The following is a 24062-nucleotide window of genomic DNA, read 5'->3' as shown; positions in this document are numbered from 1 at the left end:
CAAAGTTAAGTTGACTTATGTAAACATGAACATTATTGTTTTGAAGGTATTGCCAAGGGAACACATTAACAGCTGTGATCAGGCAAAGTGGACAGACAAATTACAAATAAATCAGAGGATGTATTTCAATAGGAAGATACTAGACAGTCCACTGAAATTATTTCCACGGTGGGAATACAAAAACCAGGGCCGACAGAAGCCTACCAGCTTCCCTTAGTTTCAGGGGAATTCAGTTATATACAACATCTGTGTCAATATTATGGAGGTTCAGGGTCCTCAGTTCTTTTTTAAGAGGTGGAAAGGGAGTACAACTTTCAGCTTGGAGGGCTTGGAGCCAGACGGGCGTACGTAGGTTTTGGCAAAACTTCCAGGAGAACCAAAACAAAAGTGTGAATGACCAGATATTTGATCAACTCTTGAAAATGCTTTTTATAATAATAATGTTAGAAGTCCACAGTGAATCTCCTTCTACAAAATAAACCCCTTGAAGCAATCTTTATCAAGTATAGAGTTCACTGTGACCCAACATTATCCAAACTCTAAATATGTTTAGGGCTGCAACTAATAATTATTTTAATTATTGATTAATCTGCTGACTACTTTTTCAATTAATAGATTAATTGGTCTGTAAAACACTGCAAAAGAGTGAAATGATCATTCAAAAATACACCAGCTCTACATATGTAAACAAAAAGAAAGCAAGTTTGGAATTGGGGTAGAATAAATACATCATCATTAAAATTCTTCTACAGTAGTTTGAACTAGACATACTGTATATATTGTATACATTTTCATACACACAATCAAGGATGTGTAGAGGTGATGGCCAGCTTACACACATTTTTATTTGCAAGTAATCAACCTTTATGGGCTGACATTAATCATGCTGATATAAATCAATCATATGTGTCATAGTAATTACAGTATGTAAATTGTATAAGAATTTAATTTCTGCAGTCTGCCTAGTTAAGGACAAGATAGATAGATGTGAAATGCTAGTGTGAAGTGACCTTAATGCTGAGCAGCATCCAGCTGCCTCCCCGCTGGAGCAGAGGGATGTTTCCTCAGTGCTGTGCTGTGGTGTAGAGGGGCTGTTCCCTCACAGACCCGAGCTCAGTCCGTCCAGAGCAGCGGCAGGGATGAGCGCCGGGGACTAGGCGGCAACGCAACGACGTATTTCACAGGTAAAAGTGGCTCCAGGTCGAAGGATACACCGTGTTTACTTCTGGCATTTCTTGGTGTTCTGTGTTTTTTTCACATTTCACGACACATGCGGTCGGCTGTGGGGGCGAGCTGCTGTGAGGAGCAGACAGAGGCTGAGAGTCGCATCTGCTCTGCGTTCAACATTTCCAGCGGTCCCTCAACTTGCAGCCAAGCCAAACCAGCTACCTCGGCTGTCTCCTGTCCGGCTGTCCCTGCCTCCTCTGCCGGGATTAGAGGATTTAGGACAGTACTGTGGCACTCTCAGGCCGCGACACTACAAGGTGAAGGAGTGGAAGGATGGCGGTCCTTATTTTTTTTCTAACTTGAAGTGTGTGTGGTGACGACTGCCACTATCTGTGGACGCGCTTCTATCAGCTGAAGGTTAAAGATTAGCCAGGCTAGCGCTAGCGTCTTTACGTGCAGTTGTCTCTGCTGTGGAAGAGAGGCCAAACTCCATCCAAATTACGCAGTTTTATATGTCCTAGCTTACGAGAAAATGTTCATACCGAGTAGAACAGCAATTTAAGACGTAAACGAAATACTTGGGCCATGACTTCTGTTCGGTAGGCATTTAATGTTACTCCAATAGTTATATGCAATTATAACTTGTAGAATTGTTGCCTTATATTTCCACAGTGGTGTTTCAACCACAGTACCGCGGTGGGCGACAGTAAGCAGTGAGCCTTCAAAACTGAGCTGTCATTGAAATATGGGACTGTATGGTGGGTCATTCATATGCCGAATCTAACCAAGGACCTCTAGATGATTCCTACAAGGTCTTTAGTCTTGTTCAAACAGACAACACCTATTCATGCTGTAATCAAGCTCTAAAATAGACAGATGTTTAAGGGAATTCGGTGTGCTTTCTTCGTGCCACAGTGAATTGCGCGCATCTGGGCTAGGCTAGTCTGCTACGGCAGCGACCTGCATCAGAACCAGCGAGTCGAGCATCTTGCCAAGCCTGTCAATCAATTTTATAACGACATGATGGCAACACACGGGTGCAGGAATGTGTAGCTCTCGGGTTGTGGTGGGATGCTTGAGAACACCAAACGGCGATGGAAGCGAACTGTGAATTGCTCTTGGCAAATGGTCTGCCAAGTTTAGGCTGCTTTGATGTTTGCATGTTGTCACTTTGTCACACCTGCAGCATGTTTGCATGATGATGGCTGCTGCTTGACCTCTCTTCTCCTCCCCCCCCCAGTGCAGCCTACTGCACGCACTGCCTTACAGCTGACCTTGCATGAATACACTGTCAGAGCAGCTGTCCTGCTGTCAGTTTGCTAAAACAGGTAAAAATAACGCGCTTATGTTTAACGTTGCAATACTGAGTGTTGAACTTAAAGGGTTTTTTAAGGCGTAGTTATATTTAATAGCTTACGAGGCTCGATGGACAAAACACTCGTCTCTTCTCTGCTCTTTACTCATACCTTAACCTAAATTATGTCACAGTGTTTGCGACTGCTTAATGGCTTTAATTTGAGAGGGTCTTGCACATAAATTGTCACTGTCACTTAGGGACCTCTAGAGGCCAGACTGTCATAGGCAAGATTTCACCTGACCTGATCAAGTTCAAGCATTTTTTATTACTTAGTTATTATAATATGTCTGGAGAAAACAAATGTAGTACAGTCATCTCAAGTTCAGGTGTAGTTATCCTATTTCATCCTGGCAGATTTGAACTTTATTATTTTGGTTGGTCTGTCGTGGCCTCGGGTCTGATTATTTTAGGTAGTGTTATTTATAGTATTTATGGTATTGCCCAGGAGTGATCTGTTATTCTTGCAAAGATCTTTCATAGCTCAGTGAGCGCACATTGAAAGCTGTTAGTAAATGTCAGTAAAGAGACTTTCTAGACAGAGAATGTAAGATTTGTAGACAAAAGCAGCTGGCAGATTAAAAAGCCAAAATACTGCAAAATATAAACCAGACCAGCACCAGCTAACATGCAGTTTCACAGAAAAGGGCAAGAAGAATCTTAGGTGTGTGTGGGTGCGTGTGTGTTATGTGGTAGGTCTTTCACACATCCCTGAGACTGGGGTGGTGTGTGTGAACACAAGGCCCTGCTAGATGCCCTGAGGGGGGGTGAGGTGTGGTGGGACGGGGAGCGTATTAAGAAGGGAAGCAGCTCATTAATTCCTTCCAGCAGTGGAGGAAAGGGTTGGTCAGCGAATCTGGAGGGGCCCTCCACGGCTACAAAATGAGTCACACCAGTTCAACTTTCAGGAGAGGTCCAAACTGCCAGCGATAAGTCAGGGGTGGGCTAACTTCCTGGTTTTTCAGGCAGTCTGGCATCTCAGGGCTAAACCTTCCCTTTCCACTCATTATGTGTATGCTTTGGTTGTTTTAGCAGCTTTGACAGACAGTCCTCCTCTCTCTATACATTCTCTGTCTGTCTTCAGCATTATTTCTAGGCCAAGTGCATCAAGAAAATGAGTTTTTCCGCCATTGGCTAGCTGTAGCCGAAGCCGTTGAAAGTCATCTGATGTTTGCCCGGCTACAGGGATCCCCTCGGAGGACCTGCCTGATGTCACATGTGATGTCAGAGCAGAGGTGACGCAGGCAGGCAGGCAGGAGGAGGCTGGTGGATGAAGCCAGCCAGAAACGTGTGAAAGCTACTGACATCTGCCAATGTGCCTGCCTCTCAGAGCGAGAAGGCTGTGGCATGAAATGGAATGAACGGTTGGTGTGTATATTCTTCAATCCTGACTGGCTGCTGGCCGATGGATGTCCATATGTTTGGCAGATGGTTGAGCTGCCTGCTTTGTGATTCCTGTGTGTCAGTTTTATGCCAATGCAGCGATTAAGCCCTTGAGGTAACCCTGACCATTCATTTCCACATGTTTACATAGCAGTTTTCCACATTCATCAGGCCGTCAATCATGACACTTTAACTACGTTGTGTGGGGGAGCTTTTTCATCCCACCTGTAATCTACTTCACAGTCATCTGTTAACACAACTCTGCTTTTGCTGTTGTGCTCTTGATGCGCTTGCGCTTTCTTGGTGTGGCGTTGTCTCTTGGATTTTGTCTTGGTGAAACAGTTTGTTAATGTTGGATATATCAAGCTTAACTGTCTGTTTGTGTATCACCTTTCCTTCTATAATATTGAGCAAGACGCATGCAGAGTCCACATCTGATTAGCAGAAAGCCAGAGCGTGCTAACCCTTTGATCACTGTGTTTCTGGCTGATAAACCATGCCACTGTCATTTCTAGCAAGCCCCGGACCTTGACAGACACTAATTACCATGAAGCTAGTTTGGCAGGCTCAGAAACAGTATGGGTTGGGAATAGCTCAGTGCAGGTGAAGCCTACTGTGTTGCAGAACGGTGCCTCAGTAGATTAGCATGCCTAATAACCTTGCCTTTATGATTTTTTTTTTTTTTTTTTACTCATACTCAGTGATCATTTTCAAATGCTGGCACGAGCTGTTGTGTTCTGGAGCAAATGCTCAGCCCTGAATATTCCCCCACATATACAGTATGCATCGGATGCATTCAGTTGAAGAAAATCTCATGACGTCAAATCGCTGAACTGAGCTAAGCCGACTATACAATGGAAAATGAGTCCATTGATATAATTACCCTCACATCATCAGTGTTATTGGTTGCTGCACAGCTTTGCCCTGTGCATTAATGAGCTATTTGCTATACAGTTCTTGTGCGGAAGCCAGTTGTTGAAAATTTACTTTGGAAAGAAATACTGATACTGCATTAAACTTGGAGGACAAATGTTTGGCTGGACTACTTTTTGATAGTCTGAAATGAATCAGGACCAGACCATAATGTTGCAGACTGTGATGTGTTGGAATATAGTGGAATAAAAACAACCTCCCCTCCACCCCATCCTGCCTTTGATTTCGCTGCCAGTGGAGTCTGACTGTAATAAGTTTAAGACTGAAGCAATGCAGTGGGAATATCTTAGCAGCCCACATGCTATTGTCTGTGAGCTGCCATTCACAAAAGCAAAACAACTGTTGCCATGGAATATGCTCAACAAAATAATGTAAGTGGGTGTTTTTTTTGGCTAAACCTTTCTGCATGAGGTAATTGACTTACAATGCACAGGCCCTGCCTGTTGCTACTCTCTCTACCAGGAGGGCGTGGATGTTAGAAAAAGCACATGGGTTGCAATGTGGTGATGAGCTCTGTTTTGTAATGGACAGGGAAATGTTGTTATTACTCAACATTTAAACAGATGTTTTTTTTAGTTTACAAACCAGTTCCAGAGACTTTCAGTCCTCATTTTTCATTGTTGCAAGAGGTCATAATTGGCCTGAACTATAGTTGCATGGCTCGTGAGTCCAGTGGGGTTTTTCTGATGTATGGTGAGTGTCCAAAGGGCAGATAATAGCTCCCCAGATAATATGCCCTCACTTTATGTTGCTGAGTTACTGTCTACCTGAAGTCAAGAACATTGTGCTTACTAGAGGTCAGTGTGGGTAAAATATGGCCCGAGGTTTGCTTGGCTGTTTATTCCTCCGGCCTCAGCCAAACACAGGCCTCCAACTTGTTTCCCCGGGTCAAACAGGAGCCCACAGAGAGGCTGATTGGAAACATTTGCGACACCGTCGGCTCTCCGCTGTCCCCACAGCGACGCACTTCCTCAGGAAGAGACGGCCTCTCCGCTGGACACAGTGATGTCACATAGATAAACAATCCGCGGACCGTTGCTGTTTGCTGAATGTGATGGGCTGTCATCCCTGAGAAGCCCCTGTGCGTGCACAGTCCTAACAGATGCAGGCCAGAGACTAGCCAAGTACACACCCACCCGGGTCAGTTGTTGTAGATCCAAGGAGACTGGGAACAATGTGGTGGAGAGGTGCGGCTCTTGTGGAATATTTTAGGAAGCGGGCTTATCCTCGTTTTGGTTCCAGGCACTGGCGTATGAGATTTCTTTTGTTGTGGTGCCTTTATACTGGAGCTGGTCAAATCCAGATTTGTTTTTGTTTGTAGTTTTTAATTTTTCAGAGGGATGTGCTATTTTAACACATCTGTGTCTCCTTCAGGACAACAAAAATCACTGTTACTCAATTTGTTTTAACCACAATGCAGAAAGTCTTACTTTTTATGTCTCCTTTCATAGACTAAAGTTCATTTACGTAGTCTGAATTATCCATGTTAGGCCTGTAACCCATGCAATCTGGACCATTTACTAACACCCTCTAACACTGCAGTTCTGTCCTCCCTGAGGCCTGATCTAGGTCTCTGTCCTGCATTGTCTGCCACCCATGCTGTCCCTCTGCTTCCCTTCCTCCCCACCTCTCCACCATGGCCTCATCTCAGATGGGCCATGAATAAGGAGCTGACACCAAACTGTCAACCTGCAGGCCGTCATGCCCCTGCAGCCTGCCGCTGGTGTAGCCACCAGTAAAGGCACAGGCCCCCCTCACACAGCTAAAAATGCTTGTATCTGTTTTTAATAAACAAACCGTGGCCTTGATGGAAGTTCACTTGACCTCAAAAGCGGCTTTCTCACATCTTTCACTGTGTAGTATATGTAAATGAAGTTATAGTAGTAGTCTACAGTGGCTAATGAGAGAAAATGAGGCTGGTGTGAGGGTCGTCGGTAGGGAAATGCCAGCCCTCATGTGGTTCTATTTATTTTTAGCTTACTTAGCAGCATATGTTATCCATAAACCATATCATTAATTTCTCTCTTTGAGTGAGCTGTGTCATTAAAAATACAGCAGATCTGCACTTTTTTCCACAGTTGCCAAATTCAAGAGCCCGTAATGCCAGTCTTTTTCACACAAGAAGGCATTGTAGCGAAATACAATGTTGTTGTGTTTTCGGGGATGAAAGCCGACCATTGTTGCATAGCATTGCTTGAATCCGAGGTTTTATTTGATATAAAATGGGTAATTCCATTGCGTAACGGCATTAGCAGTATTTAAACGGAGCTTGTCATGGGAAAGAAGGAATTGGGCTGGGGTTGGGGGACTATATGAGGGCAGGTCACTTTACAGGAGGAAATCCTCACTTTTACTGATGATGGCGATAATCCTCATTAGTGATGACACCAAGAGCAATTGCCTCAGATTAAGGATTTAGACAGATTAGATAGCATATGTATGTTCAGTGAAGACAGGTTGATATCAAAATATTATAACAAAGGTGAATTATCACATTAATTTACATAGCTCTTGAGCTAAGGCTAACTTTAGTAAGCCTGGGTCTTTTTGGAAGAATAGGCTTCATCTACAGGAAGGAAAGGGTGCTGATACCAATCTGTCTCTGATCTCAAAGGCTGACGTGTGCTGCTCTTACGCTGTCGGACCTTTGTTAGACTTGGTGTTGGTTTCTAATGTCAAGTACAGAAGACAAAGCTTTAAGTTTAGGGACAAGTTCTTGTTCACCTTAGTTTGGGTGAATAGTCTGTAATGACAAATAACCACAAGATATTGTGTGATTTATTGAACATAGCAACTGGCCTGTTGCCCAGCACAAGTTCAACTAAAGTTCGTGAAATAACAGTCACTTAAAAATTATGTATGTCTCATGCTCTTCTGGACGCAAATGAAGCAATTGTTTCCAACTGACATTGTTCACAAGAACCTCCCGAGCAAACTCAGATCTAGCCTCTCCTCGAGGAGATTACTCAAAAGGCAAATGGAAAGAGTTAAACTCAACAAAAGTATTAACTGGGTAAGCGCCAAGAGTCAATCCTCCAAAACTAACAGGTTTAAGGTTTTAAATGAAAAAGATAATCGTATTAGAGAGCCAGACATACAAAGAGAGCGGCATTTCACGGTCTTGGATCCTGTTAATCACCTAGTAGGCTATCCTAGGGTTCAGGTACAAGGGGGAGGGAGGGAGCAGGAGGATATATAGAGGGTAGTGATGCTACCCTCTGAGTCAGGAGGACTCCTTTTATAGATGGATTTTTTCATCTCTACGGGGCTACCATGGCTAAACAAATGCTAAGAGGCAAAACAAATGCTAATCTGTTTGCAGCTGAATACATTTCAGTGAGGCTGCATCAGCCTCCAATTTGGCTCTACCATTAAACAATCATAGTGTGATTGGCTTTTAAACTGTCTGAACAGCATTTGATTCTGGCAATGAGTCTCACACTGCTGCTCCTGAATGCCATTTCTTATTAAGGACAGCCAGGTTGTTGGCAGTCTGTTCCACTGGAGAGTATTGAATGAGTGGGCTGCAGCAGCATCTGTCCTGTTGACAAGGCAGCAAGCATGACTTCATCAAGGGCATTACATCATAACCAGATGCACCCTAGGTATCATCAATTCAATTCCTCATCATTCCTTGATACAAATACTCATAGTTGTTTTGGACAGAAAGCAAATGTTATTTTCCCATTACAGCTATGTAGATCATTAGGGTTTACCCATTTTTATTGAAATGTCCCTTACTTAGTTTTTATTGCATTCCTTGACAACTATGAACTACTATTAACAACTACTTCAAGCTTGGTATAAACACTTAAAAATCTTATCAATTATTATTTCCTTCATAAAATCTGAAATAAATATAATAAAATACTGACAATCTATCACAGTTTCCCAGAGCCCAAGTTAATGATTTCACATTACTCGTTTACCAGAAGTCTAAAAGCCAAATATATTAAATTTACTATTATTAGGAGTAAGAAAACCACCAAAATTAAGAGGCTGGAGACACTAAATGTTTGGCCTTTTTGCTTAAAAATGCTTAATCAATAAATTGATTATCAAAATAAGTGAAATAGATTAATTTTCTTTTGATGGACTACTCAATTAGTCTCCTATAATTTCAGCTCACACACACACCATAAAGAAGATGTGGAGCATGTTGAATCATATCAATGCCTTTCATTTCTGATACTGTGCCTTCTATAGTGTTGTCATGATACCAAAATTATGATTTTGATATGATACCTGCCTAAATATCTCGATACCAATACTGATATGATCCCACGGCAAAAACCTAAAACATCAGGAAAAGTAATTGAATAATACATTAAACGACAGAACATGAGACTTAAAATTCTTTGTTTTTTTTTATTAATTCTCTCTCTCTCTCTCTCACCATCTCAAAAGTGGAGAGAGAGGGAGAGAGAGAGAGAGATGTTGTTTCCACGCGTCCAGTCTGAGATGATGTTGTAGCTTCGTCTGGGAAATAAGAATTGAAATGAAATGAAAATAACGGGTGCTCTGATAGCTCAACAGATTTCCTTTGGATTCTACGCGGAGCCATGTCAAAATTACATAACCCTATTTTCTATTACGAGCTCAGCGCTCGTAGTAGAAAACACAGGTTACGCGTTAACTATGATTTTATTGGGTATAAAAATAATAAACATAAATGACATTAACTGAAAGTCTGGAATGATGATAAAGCTCAAACCCAGGATTATTAGCCTGCACACTACAGTAGACTGAACACAAATGACTTAATATACCCTCTTGGTGGAGGTCTGCACTATACTGAGCACATTTTCTAATAATAGAAATAACTATTGACAAAAATGTACATGTACATTCTTACAGTACTGGTACTAATAAAATGGGGTATAGTACTGTTTTTAATAGCATGGTATTGCAGTACCTTTCTAGTATCAGTATACCATGCAACACTAACTATCTATATTGATTTCAGTCATATACATTTCTGGAAGATTCAGAAATGAACTTAGTAGTTTTGGAAAACACAAACCCTAATCCAGCACAGAGATTTTTTAGGACACATGGCTGAAAAATGTCGTCCTTTCAGACTATAACCAGAAAATACTTCTGAGATGAAAAAGATGTAGAGAGAGAGGATGAGGAGGTGAGCAGAGAGAAATACAATCCCCCTGTTGCCTCATTGATGCAAAACATGAGCACTGGTTGGCTGCTAACAGCTACCTTGCAGCCACTGTATGGAAGTCTACCGGGAGCTCAGTGTAAACAGTGACATTTTGTGGTTTCACTGCAGAACCAGCAGCCCACAGAAACTCTAGTCACCACTGATGATCATGTAATTTTGGGTTCATTTCGAGGGTGTTTGTTTACCTCCCCGTCTTCCACAGTTCTGTACGTGGACGGGTTTGGTATCGGCGCTTTCTGAGTGAGATGGAAAGAGGGTTGTTGCTATGAGGACTGGAGAAGAGAGGAGGGAGGGAAAGGCTGCTGGGAAGGCGGGTGATCTCGGTTTTGTCGTGGCGGCTCAGAATTTGGGTTCGGGGGTTCTCTTTTTTGTTCCAAGCTCTCAACTGTCCATATGTGTTGGGACCCTTGACAAAATCTGGACACGGGTAGCAGGGATAATGGTTTTACCGTCACCTTCTTTTCTCTGTCTCTCTTCTTGTCTCTTCATGTCGTTCCCCTCTCTCTGTTTTTCCCAGTGATGGCCTCAGCTGCGCAGCTGTGCCGGTGATCCTGCCGCTGCACGTAGGGAAGAAGCAGAGACGCCTTGACAACCGACCTACCTTCCTCTCTCAAAAAAGAAAAAAAAGCAGAGAGAGGAAAAAAAGAAAACACACCAGCATTAACAAATGCGACCATGTACAGCGTGGAGGACCTCCTCATCTCTCATGGATACAAGCTGCCCAAGCATACCACCTCCTCCTCCACCCCTACCCCTACCCCAGCCCCCGCATCCTCGTCCCACCAGGCTTCCTCGTCCTCACCACCGTCCTACAGCAAACATCATGAAATCTTGGAGAACAGGCCTGGCCCCAGGACAGTGAATGGCTATGAAAGAGGGTCCGGGGCACCCTATGGGAACAGTGGTGGAACCAGACAGCCCCAAGTGTACGCCAGCAGCTGTCCCAGCAACAACAATGAACCCAGGGACAGGAGCCAGTCCAGGCGGGAGGGTGAGAGCCGGAACCAGATCGACACCCACTCCTTGGGAGAGTCGCTGACCTCAGACAGTGGGTAAGATGTAGTCTGTGCTGTACCTTGAGAGTAGGGATGTGTTCCTGTCTGACTGACCATTTTGCATGCCATCAACCACCCTGATCAGGTTGACATCATCCTTTATTGAATGATGACACAATCATTCATTACTACGGCGCCTTGATGGAACAGATTCATGAAATTTAATAGCTAATCAAGGAGTTTTGCGTGGGGATTTTGCATCACATTTTATATGGAACTGCCTCACACTGTCTCTCAGTCCCTCCTGCTGTCTCTCTCTTGCTTCTGTCTTTCCCCTTGTGTGTCTCTTCCTTTCATTTCATCTCCATTCCCCTCTTTCCTCCTCTTCCCAATCAAGTCTTGGGCAGGGGAGGAGGGATAATGTGTGCTGGAGTCTTAATCTGCCACACGGGACCCTGGAGTTGTAATCAAAACAGCTTTTGGGCAAACCTATGTCCCCCATTTAAGCATTCCCAGTCTTACACACACAGGTTGCCAGGTTTGTCAGAATATCCCCTTCCAGATTCTACCCTCAAACATATGCCCAGCCATCTTCCACTGTTTCACAAGCATCATACCTTAATATATAATGCATACCCCATCAATAATACAGGCTTTATATAGGGTTCATTTGAATATGTATATGGAGGAAAGGCTATATTTAGCTTAGTCTGGAGTTATGCAATTGAAACCCTCTCGGGTAAGGGCTGTTGGAACGTTTGATAGTTGCACAGATATCGCCTGGCTGCAGCCAATCTGTTTTTTCCTGAAAACAGTGTTGTTTAGTTTGCCTATTTGCACCAGTTCTGGGGGTTAGTGTGCTGTAACTGAGACAAAGTCAATACAGCTGTTCCCATGTCCACACAATTAGACAGGCTTGTCAGATTTTTTTTTTTCCCTTTTTCCTTACATTTTGTGTGGCTGACTTTCTTTTTTTCCCTAATCCCTTTTTGCCACCAGCCAGTGACAGAGCATCTGAAAATAGTCAAATGACCTTGAATAAAGTCAGTGGGTGTGTTAGTTTTTTTTCAATTTCTGGTTTTATTTTTTGAGACGAGTAATCCGCATATTCATGTCACTGCTCTGCCAGTGCTATCAGAGCATTCTATTGGGAATGTGGCAATAGCTAAGACATATGTTCTGTGATTTCTGTCTGTTGTTTGTTCATCCTTCTTTTTTTACCCTCATCCAAATCCGTTTTGCCTGGCAGCTTTAGTTTAGATAAGGAACAGGCCTATCTTGGCACTCCCATTAGGCAGTGCTACTTAGACCCAATTAGACTAATGATGGTAACTCATCTTACATGAGATGCCCTCAAATTTAGTAGATTGGCATGGCTGCCCCCCCTCCTTTCCCCCAGCAAACATCTCTGGCCAGTGATGATCATGGATGGAAATGTCAAGGACGCTCAGTGGCCTCAGCCTCAAGGGGCTGTACACATGTGCACGGTCTTGTTTACGTTGTCAGTTAGTCACTCCACAAATAGCCTGAATCTGGCTCCATCGAGAGACCACTGCGCCTTGTTGTAGCCCATCAGGTCTGCCATCAAACACTCTCTCAGGGATATAATAGGAGCTTTGCTTACACTGGTGTAGTGAGATGCTTCTCATTTTCTCACATTAGGAGCTGAGGAACAGTCCAGTAGAGAGATTGTCGATGAAACGTCCTCTAAATTGTTGATCTGTCTTGGAGGACATCCGGGACTAACAGCCACAGTGTGTCATTGTATAATGTGTTCATTATACCCCATAGAAAATCACAATGACCAGACACTGCACTGCTACTCATGGTCATCTGTCTCCATCTAGTGGGAGATGAATTCAGTCCACATTGTAGACTTATTTGGCCTCTTTTCCTTTCAATATTACCTGTTTGTTGACATTTAATGGTCCTGAACAGCTGTTTGTCAGTGTTTTGATTATGTGATTGCTTTGATATTTCAAAGTGCTTGGATCTTTCAGTATGTGTAGTTTATCACACCTGGCCAAATGCTGTGTAAAGTGGCTGTGCTTGTCAGATTGTTGGTTTTGGAGAAACCACAATGACTTCTGAAAGCTGTGAGGGTATTGGGCTTCAAACACTGTTTGACCATCTAACAAACACTTTGTTGAAGCATACTGACACCTTTACTTGTGTATGTTTCCTCTAAGGTTCTGTGATGGCAGCAGAGGTCCACAGTCGCAGTCCAAGGACGTGTCCTACTGGAGAAGGAGAGGCCAGGACTTCACTGTGCTGCTGGACTATGCCGACCTCAGAGAGCCCCATGGAGCAGCGCAGGGGGGTTACAACAGGCCAGAGGGGCCTCAACAAGCAAGAGGCCAAGAGGTGCCTGCAGAGGAGCGTCAGAGGGCAGCCCAGGAGAGGCAGCGCTGGGCAGCCCAGGCGCAGGCCCATTCTCAGGCTCAGGCCCAGGTCCAGGCACAGGCTCAGGCTCATGCCCGCTCGAGAGAGAGGGAGGCAGCTCTCCATCAGTGGAGGATGGCGACTGAAAGAAAGTGCCAGAGCCTGGGGACAGATGAGTGGCGACCAGCTGTGAGCTTTAGCCGCCAGCTTTCACAGAGTGAGGGTGAGCGTTGGGCACAGGAGCAGCAGCGGCTCCATGCCAGGACACCAGAGGGCATGGTAGTCCACCCCAGGACCAAAGCCAAATCCCAGTCCCTGCCCAGGATGCTGCAGCCTGAGAGCCTGCAATATGTGGACATAGCCTCATCTGGTCAAGAACTGTATAGGCGGGTCAATGGCCACCCACTGTCACACCACAACCTTTACAGGGCACCCCGCTGGCCGGAGAATGGCAGGCCAGCCAGCGCCAACCAACTCCTAATGACACCAAAGCCCCGCTTCACCCGACCCCCTAGACCTCCCTCCTATGAAATGCACCAGCAGATCAGGGGAAGCTGTGAGGTGTTGTCTGGGAGAGACTCAGCTGTTCCCCAGGCCAGGGATAGAACACCACTTCCCTTATCAAGGACAGGTGACACGCAACTGGACTATTTTGCACAGGACTCTGGACCTCCAGGATACATCCCTCCCCCATCATATAAGAGAGCCCCTATGATGGGAGGGGGGCACCGGGGATATGGTGAAATTGCTGTTGACTACAGGTAAATTGCTCTATTTACAAGGGTACCTAAGTTATGGGTAATTCATCAGTAAAATAAGATATTTGTAATGTTTATTAGTGTTTGGCTTGAATTTTTCATCTTTGACAGCTGAGCCTTGCCCTTATTTAAAAGACATTTCTTTAATTGATGTAGTCAAGGGTAGACAAAATCTGTATATTAGTTAAGAAATGTATAGCTCTGAGAGTTGCAGAATACAGAAATAAATTGTTGAGAGCCAAATATATTATCCACATCCACCAAACCTTTAAAGAAACCTTTAAGGGGAGATTATCATTGAATTTCAGCATAGAAATTTTATTTTGCTGTAGGAAAATTCACTTAGTGTGCGTATCCAGAGATGGTACAGCCCCTTATGTCATGTTACACCTACAGTACATTAGCAATGAGACTACGTAATATATGTAAGACCCAAGCCAGATCCAGATAGATCTCCTCAAATGGATTTTATCTTATGCACTGATAATGAAGATTCTCAAATCTTTTCGAGATCAGTGTTTTTTCTATGGTCTCTGGTGATATCTGTTGATGTTTGCAAATGTAACTGTCCAGTGCAATGAAGATATATTCTATGTTGTACTCTGAAATGGAGTGCCATTTCACTTCAGTACACCTTTGTGAAAGTAACTGTAAACTCACCAAGCGAACATTGGAGGAGAGCAATATAATTAGGTTGGTTAATATCACTTTATTTATTCTGATATCCTTTGCTCTCCTATTTTAAACCTATACAGTATGTCTTCTTAACTCGTTGTCATGTAGATAAATTGCAACTGTGTTGTTCTACTCCTAGGTACAGAGGGGATTTATACCAGCAGATACAGGTGGCTCCAGATGGATCTCACTGGTTCACCAGACATCCAGCAGGTTCCTGGCCTGATCCCCAGAGAGAGAGAAGCATGTCCAGCCAGAAGCAGCTTTATCCTGTGTATACTACCCAGGAGCGCCCTGGTGGAGGGGTCCAATATATCCCTTTTGATGACCCCCGCATCCGCCACATTTCCTCAGCCCTGGGTGGTAATTCTCTTACAGACGCTGACAAGATCCGCCACATCCGCAACGAGCTTCCCAGCGTCACCGTGTCGGAGCCTGTATCCGACGACAGTGCCTTTTTGCCCCCGCCATTGGGGCCATTCATCGCTGCCAAACTGGCCGGTGATGCCAACCAGACGTCTTCTAGCGACTTCGACAATGACAATAACAGGTGGCACAGCAATTTGCACAAAGAGACTGTCGATAACTTCCCAGCAACTGACCAAAACTGCAACAACAGATATCCCAAAAACCAACGTCCTCCTCCATCACCCTCTTCGGCCTTCCAGGTTCCATTAACAAAAACATCATCTCGCCAGGGGTCCAGCTCAGATCAGGTCTTTGCAGAAACCATCACTCAAGTAAAGAAAATTGTCCCAGAATCAGGGCCAGAGAACAACAGGAACACCAAGAGAAGAGTGAGTGAGACCATCTTCTGCCTTGTGTCTGTCCCCGTTCACACACCGACTAACATTAACAAAGACTCAGCGGCAGATCAGAACAACAATGAGACAATACCAAGCCTGACTGTCACCAACACAGACACTTTTGCTGTAGGCCTCAAAGAGACCCAGAACCTGCGAAGCAAGTCTGTGAACGAGATGCCCATCAAACCCCACTATCACTTTCACACCAGCAGCACATCTTCCATGAGGAATTACAAGAGGGCTCCTCTAAGGAAGGAGATTATAGATGCCTGGGCACTTCAAGCTAATGAAGACAAAGAGTTGTGCTATGCTGGGTCCTGGCCTGGAAACCAATATCGTAACCAGGAAACTCAGACTGGCTCACCTTTGACAGTGGTGAAAAGTCCAGAACCCCAGAGCCCTCCTGGAGTACAAGAGCCTGTTCAGTCTGCCTCAAGTACAACCACAGACAGTGGTATGGGGGCAGACAGTAGCTCCTCTTATGGGTACCCCATGACTGGCCAGAAAAACCTTCATCCCTCCAGCAACAGCGCCTTTTCCCGTCTCAGCCTCAGCCCAACACAACCGCCGTTGCTGCAACCCTTACAAGATCCATCCTCTCCATTCAAGGACCGGGATCAAGGAGACCTGCAGCCATCCTCTCCCAGGAAGAGCAACTCCAGTCCCCCAGAGAGTGCAGAGCAAGTGGTCTTTGGTCAGTTTCTCTTAAAGCCAGTAAACCGACGACCCTGTGATGCCATTGGTGAACTGGAGAGCATTAATAAGGAGATGGAAGACACCATCAGCAGGAGACCCAATGTGGGTCAGTGCATTGATGATTTAGATGGGGTGAAGATGAAATTAGACCGGTTTAAATCAGGAGCACATTTCACTGCTGGTCCAGAACCAGGCAGGGAAGCAATCAGTCTTCCACCCATGCACATGGAAAAACCCAACAACATCAAAGTCAGATCAAAGTCTTTCGCTTCTACTGCTGATCTAGACTCCATGGTAATGAGAAGTGCTTTCTCCAGGCCACAGACAAACAACCTACCATCGACAAATGAGGTATCCATAATCCCCTGCCCAGGCCCAAGAGACAATTGCCTCCTGTCCTCACTGTCCCCGCACAGTGAATCAAACCGGCTCTATAGACAGGACATCCCAGTCCCTCAAGAGTCCTTGCTGAGGGATGTGGGACTAACAGTCTATACAGAGACTCCTGGTGGTCCCGGGGAGCCAATGCAGCGCTCACTGTCTGTCCCATCTCCACTCGATCACAAGGAGCTTAGTCAGTCATTACAGCTCTCATGGGAGAGCAGGACAGCACTTGTTAAAAAAAGTGGTAGCCCCAAGCACAATTTGAATCAAGAGCTTAAGGCTGAAGGGGAGACTGAGAGAAAAGCTCAATCGGACGACATGCCACAATTCAGGGGTGAGCTCAGTTTGAGTATCTGTAGGACCAGGAGTGAAAGCAACAGATCACCTAAGAGTGAAGGTTCCCCACATGTCACCAGGTTGAGAAGGGAGGTTTCCTTTGTGTTTGAGGGCGGTGATGGCGATGAGAGATATAGCATCTCTGAGCCTCTGACCTATAAGAATGAGTCAACAATAGCTGATAAGCACCTGGAGAACTTACTGATTCAGGAGAAGGCCAATGCTTTACCTGCAGAGGACCTCAGCAAGCTGTACGAGGTCAAATGCGCAAAGGGCATCCCTGAAAATGAGTCCATTGAGCAGAGGGCTGCCAGAATCTTAGGTATAGCTGTTCCAGTGGAGGCCTTGGGTGTGGCTGACAAACAGTCAGAGGACAACCAGGATGATACGGTCACAAGTGTAGCTGAGAAACTACAAAGTCAAGGTGGAGAGACACAGCAGGTGATAGGAATGTGTGAGCAAGTCAAAGAGGACTCCCTGATTGTCCAGGGAGCAGAGACAGAGGAGGTAAAGGAGACAGGATCAGGTTTGGACCAGGAAGAAGATGACAGACAAAAGCACAGCAACAGCCACGATGGTGAAGACAACCAAGATACTGAGACTCAGTCAGCAGCAGTACTGGACCTGCCTGAGTTCCCACCCAGTAAGCTTCCCCTGTCCCTGCCTGTTTCCCCTGATGAGAAGCTAGCACTGAGCATGTGCACTGGAGAAAAGAAGGGGCGTGGTGGAACATGCAAACTAATCGAATCCCTGCAAGATAAGCTAAGTTCTTCTGCTTCTTCATCTGCTACATCTCTGGGCAGGTCAACCCCAGACAGAATGGCCCGTCTGAAAGAGCTGGACTCAGTGTCTCGAATAAGACGCCTCAGCCTCAAAGGCTCAGAGTCCGAAGGAGAAGTTGATTCTGAAGAGAGAGATGGCGACAGAGAGGAGAGTGAGGTTCAGGAAGAGACAAAGGGGGAGGTTGTGGAGAAACAAGAGGACGAAGAGGACAAGAAAGCAGAAAAAGGAGAAAGAAAGGAGGAGGAAAATCCAGATGAACATCCAGATGAACATGAGAATGCACATGAAATACATGACAAGATGGGAGATCCTGAAGAAGATTGTGAACCTAAAGAAGAGAATGAAGGGATATGCAAGGGAGAACAAAGACAAGAAGAGGAGACAGAAGAGGTTAATGTTGAGATTGCACTAAAGGTAGAAAAGGAAGGTAGTAGAGAAGATGTTGAATTAAAAACAGAAGAGCTAGATAGAGAGGTGGAGTTGGAAATTTTGGAAGATGACAAAGAAAAGCCTGTGGAGGTGAGAGATGGACAGAATGCAGCAGAAGTCAGCAGAGCTGAGGCGACACAAGACGCTGAGGGAGAAAAGTTTCCCAAACCAAAGCAGCGCACCAGGCTCCAAAAGCCTCCTCTGCTTCCTAAACCTCGCAGTGTTCCCAAGAGAGAAATAACCCTGCCACTGAGCTTCAGCACTGGGACCTGTGGCCCCTCAAATATGGAGGATGAGGAGATGCTCTCTGTCTCAGGTGAGTGTGAGAGTATTAAGAGAAACCATTTTATATGTTTATGTTGTACTATAGTTCAATATATGGATATTAGCCACTGTATATATAGGTGCATTGTTGATTGTTATTCTGTTGGAATAGTTCACCTCTTGTTTGTTTTTTTCCTCGGAGAGTAAGATGATAAGATTGATACTGGTGTCATGTCTGTGTGTTAAGTATGAAGCTGGAGTCAAGACTTGATTAGCCGAACATTAGCATAAAGACAGGACGCAGTGGGAAATGACTATCCTAAGCAATATTGTCCCTGCTGGTTTTCTATCATACTTTCAAACTTAAGCTAGCATGGTTGTGAAACAGGTATTAAATTGCCTTCTATGTGGTATTAAAAGGGTCTTCATAAGCATTAGATTTAACTTGGTGGACCCAAGAGTTTTCATCTCTCTTATGATATGATGGTACAAAACCTGGCAATCTCACAATAATGACAAGATTTCTGGATGATGAGCACAGTCACCGGACCCAGCTGTTTTTCATCAAGAAATAGTTGCAGCACGTAACCCAGCTAAACCCACAAATTATAGTTCTTACATTTCTTTCTGTGTACAGATATAACAAATGAGATGCATCATGTTGTCAGGCTTATTTTCTCACTTAGATCGAGCCAGGCTAACTCTTTCCCCCTGCCTTTAGTCTTTATTAAGACTTAAAGGACCAGTGTGTAGGATTTAGTAGCATCTAGCAATGAGGTTGCAGATTGCAACCAACCAAATACCCTTTCCCCTCCCCTTCCCCTTCTAAGTGTGTAGGAGAACCTACAGTGGCCACGAAACTCGCAAAAAACGTGAAAGGCCCTTTCTAGAGCCAGTGTTTGGTTAGTCTGTTCTGGGTTACTGTAGAAACATGATGGTGCAACATGGCGGCCTCCATGGAAGAGAACCCTCTTCCTATGTAGATATAAAGGGCTCGCTGTAAGGTAATGAAAACACAACGATTCTTTTTTTCATGGGATTTTACACTAATTAAAGCATACTTATGAATATTATATTCCATCTCTGCCAAGCCTGTTCTGCTAGATGCCACTTAATTCTACAAACTGCACCTTTAAGCTAGACTAACCAATTCTCCATCATCAGTTTCATACTTAACACACAAAAATGAGATTAATATAAATCTTCTCATCTCACTACAGGAAAGACAGCAAATAAATGTATTTCCCAAAATGTTGATCTGTTCCTTTAGTTTCCACACTTTTGTGGGAAAATACAATCATTCTGACTTGTTTTCAATTGTGTTGTCTCATCTTTTCTTTCCTCTCTTTTCTCATCAGACTCCTACGACCCCAGTCGAGTGGAGAGAGTGTAACCTCTGACTCTGCCTTCACCACTGTGGAAATCTGTCTGTCTCGAGTTAACAGCTTTTTCCAACAACAAAGGCTCTCATCTCATCTCATAGCTTAGTCAGCTGTGACCTTTCCAATATTGTTACACATTACTCCTCACAAAACTGACTGTCCTGGTGCTGCGGGAGCATTTTTACAGCCAAATAAAGGTGCCGCTGGTGCCAATTCTCCAGGCCTTCTCAACCTCGTCCTTCCATTCCGTCCACCTCTCAAAAGTTTATTTGCTCAAGCAAGCAGACTTCCTCCTTTTGAAGTTGTCTTATTTTGCTCTTGGAAAAATGCATGTCATTATTCCCGTCTGCACTTGGGCTCCTTGCTGAGCTTTGGTGTTGAAATATGAATGTAAAAGTGCTTCTGCTCTTCAAACAAATGAAATGTAACAGAAAAAATACAAAAGAAGGCAACAGTATTGCATTACAATCAGTATTAACCTACACCAAATGTAAATAAGAAAGAGGTATAAGATTTTATTAAGAGTATTAAAAAATACAATTTAAGACATTTAATTGCTGAAGAAATGTATATTTTCTTATCTATGTTAAGAAAAGACTAGATTTTTGGAAGTGTAGTCTTTGGGTGTATTACTAATAATGAAACCCCCTGCTCTTTATTCTTATACTTGTGTGATATAGAATGTACTCAGAGAGCCTGGATTGCAATGAGAAACACTGTGGTCCTTGAATAGTTTCACTCAAGAGCAATATAGTCGTCGTACACAGGGCGTTTGTGACATGATTTGAGTAGTAAGTCTCCTTTTCAAGGAGCTGATCTCATTTAAATGTCTGCTTTAAAGCTCTTTCTTTTGGTACAAGTGTTAGATTGGCACTGCTGAGATGATTGGCTTTATGTTACCAGTGAGCACCTGATAATCTCCTCAAGTACTCAGAGATTACACCCGGTGGGATTCATGTTCGCACCCTCCCTGTTCTCCAGTGCCGTCAGTCTCAGTCTCAGCATCAGCAATCGCAGCGTGTATCAGAAATGTCTGATTTGAGTGTTATTTTTGTTAATCCTCATACTGTTCAAGAAGAAAATCTATATTTTGTGGCATTAACAGAAGTCTATATTTAACCGTGTGGTTTGCTTTGTTCACATCTTAGTTTGTGTGTGATTTCAGAAGTGCTTTTTTGCAGGAAGTGATAGATGTAGCTATATTGATCTCAGTGTGCCTTGTACACACTGTTTCTGTGGAGAAATTCATTTGTGTGTAACACATTCAGTATTCTAATTTAACTCATTTAAACTGAACATCAGTAATTCATTTTACTTTAATGAGAAACATTTGGAGTTGTTTTGGCAATAATATTGAATATTAAGCTAAATATGCTTAATATTGATGCTGTACAGAACATTGCTGTTGGAATACTAATCACAGTATCTGAACATGTTCAGTAATTTAATGTTGACATATCAGTGCTTTATAAGTTGTGGGCATAACTGGCAATTGGTTTACACTCACTTTACTTATGGGGTAGCAATACAAGAAATTTAAAATCATACCAAACCAAACTTTATGCTATGCATTGGACATCAACATTTACTGGGTTTAATACCAAAATTCAAAGCTAAAACTGCAACTTCTGGTTTGCTTGTTTGACCCTGTCACCTGCAAGACTGTTGCTGTTGTCTGTAAGCCCTGTTTGATCCAGCTGTATGTGACGTTGAAGCCGTTGGATCCAGTTATAGACTTGTGAGGAAGCAGCTCTGACACGAGTTCATCAGTGGAAGCTCCTCGCAAGTTTTGTTTTTGTCCTGTTATCAACCCAGTCCCTGTACCTCTGTGTTCCAGGTAATGTGTTATCTGGTCATTCTCGTAGGTCTTTTTGTACTGCAAGTTCTTTGTAACATATAGACTATTGGTGCACATCTTGCTTTGATATTTTCTATTTTCATACAGAAGTATGTACAGCTTCTTTTGTATGCGCAGCATCTTTTTTTTTTCTTTTTTTGTGCATGAAATGCGTAAGAAGTCACAGAGAAGGTGTATTTGCATATAATTGCATTTGGTACTATATAGTCTATCCAATAAACAACTGTTATATTTCATATAATGTATATTTTATTTTCAGAAGTTATGCTACATATTTAAAACAGAACAAGGTATTTTTAGATTATTGTGAAAAGGGAACTGTTTTTGAAGGCACAATATTTGTCTATATTTGAAATGATCGTTGAGAATGATCATAAATAGAGACAAGTGTGTGCTATTGTACAGTACTGCAGAGTATTCATAAATAAAAGTCTTTGCATGAAACCTTTTGTCTCTTATTTTGCTTTCATTGTATTATACATGATACCATGCAAAGACCAACATTGAACAGTTATAGACCTAATAAGTGCTACTGCTTAGATTTTTGGTGGGAAAGTATGGTTTATGTGTGTCATAACTAGGGCTGGGTGAAAAATTTCAATACTGTTGCAAGGATACACAAGTTTTGTTGCTGATATCGACATGCTACTTCTTTTATGATTCGCTCTCCAAAATATAACCACGTGTTTTTTTCCTTTTAAATAAAGAAGTCAAAGTTCCCAAATGTTACTTAGTATGATACTCAGTGGACCACAGATAATTCTTTGAAGCAAGACAAAACATAACAAAGGATTTAACATAGAGGTGACAGAACAAACATACGTGAGACATTTACATTACACAGACTGGACAGAGGATAGGGAATATGTACAAGGTGGGATTGATGTGCAGAAATTCATGTGTGGGTATGGTGTGTGTATGAGGCAGATATCTACTTCCTGTCAAAGAAAAAGAAACCATGTATGTACTACCATCATAATGCAAATATAATATAAATGGAAAAGGACAGAGAAAAAGTGGATAAACAAGGATGTTGGTACAAACAAAAAAAATTATTAAAATGAGCAGAGGTGTGTTGAAATAGGTCTAGGTCATACTTAGCCATGGCATGGAGTCAGTACAGCATCAGTGCTATTATCCTCCTGTTCCAGTTGGCAATACAGATGAGTTCTCAGAGAAGAGGTGGGAAGAATTCCTTCATGAAAATATGCAGAAACACTGACTGCCCTGACCAGAGGATACATACCGACAGTCTGACGTATGCCTGCTGAGAGAAACAAGAATCACTCATGTCAGTGTAGAGCTACTATGTTTAGTCATGAGATCCACTTTTATCCTAAAGTGATCTATCTCAGTGAAAATAATTCCCATCTATTGTGTTTTACATCAGCTAATAGGTTAAATGAACCCGTGTACAGTACATAATACGGTTTGGAGATGAAATTATGATAGATGTCGTGAGACCCTCAAAAGATTAATGACAGCATTTCCTGCTGCTCCTGGCTCCATCCCAGCCCTCTGAGAGCATTGAAATATGAATCATGCTGACACTCAACATGGAACTGGACCTTTGATTTAGCTTTAAATTTAAATTTGATGTACAGTTAGTTCCACACAACTATATTTTACAAAGTAGTCCAGATGAATGTTGACAGTTATTGCTATTGTGTTGTATTGTCTGATCAGAAACTTGTATTGTTTCTACTTCAACAACAAGTGCACTCTTATTAAAGATATCAGTGGGATTGATAGACATCCTTTTCCCTGTGCACTGCTGAGTTGTAGAGTTGGGGTACAGTAGCTTAATGGCCATGGACTGAATAAAAAGAACCCATTATATTTAAACTATTTTCTAATTGCTTACATTCTGAACATACTGAGCTGTAATTCATATGTATTATATATAATAAGTTAAATTTAGCTTTAAGAATAGCACATGAAATGACAAAATCTGTTGAACAGTGGAATAATGGAATTGTCCAGGCATTGTCACAGAAGAGCCTAGCAAGCATTAATACCAATATAATCCTGGAGCAGTCGAGACAGACATGGAGAAAAGCTCACTATGAGTACAGATAATTGTCAGTTTGGAATAACCGATTAATTCAGCTTGGGGGGAAAAAAAAGATTTTTGGGGAATTATGGCTAGAATATAGAATAGTGAAGTGAGTGAAGTCGGTGATTTTGGGAATATAAAAAAGGATATAAGTAAAAACATGGTGGCTGATGTTGGGTAATCAGTGATACAGTGAGTAAATCACCACACTAGAAAGTATGAACACAGGTGTTATTATATACCAG

At 43.1% G+C, this 24062-nt stretch overlaps 1 protein-coding gene across 2 annotated transcripts; it reads left to right on the top strand.

Moving 5' to 3' along the window:
* Positions 1-1073: 1073 nt before the first annotated feature.
* Positions 1074-22205, top strand: jcada (junctional cadherin 5 associated a). Of its 2 annotated transcripts, none has more exons than XM_067577441.1 (5): positions 1074-1184; positions 10531-11065; positions 13198-14151; positions 14963-18573; positions 19880-22205. In XM_067577441.1, the coding sequence occupies exons 2-5, from the start codon at positions 10689-10691 to the stop codon at positions 19912-19914; spliced, it is 4977 nt and encodes a 1658-aa protein (XP_067433542.1). In that variant the 5' UTR covers positions 1074-1184; positions 10531-10688; the 3' UTR covers positions 19915-22205. The 2 variants fall into 2 exon arrangements, with proteins under 2 accessions (XP_067433542.1, XP_067433543.1); XM_067577442.1 differs by having other exon boundaries at positions 1127-1484.
* Positions 22206-24062: the final 1857 nt, after the last annotated feature.

This window comes from Thunnus thynnus, chromosome 21, assembly GCF_963924715.1.
Source record: "Thunnus thynnus chromosome 21, fThuThy2.1, whole genome shotgun sequence".
In the NCBI taxonomy this organism is placed as follows: domain Eukaryota; kingdom Metazoa; phylum Chordata; class Actinopteri; order Scombriformes; family Scombridae; genus Thunnus; species Thunnus thynnus.
Note: the sequence above shows the minus strand (reverse complement) of the source record. Positions and strands in the feature narration are given on the sequence as shown.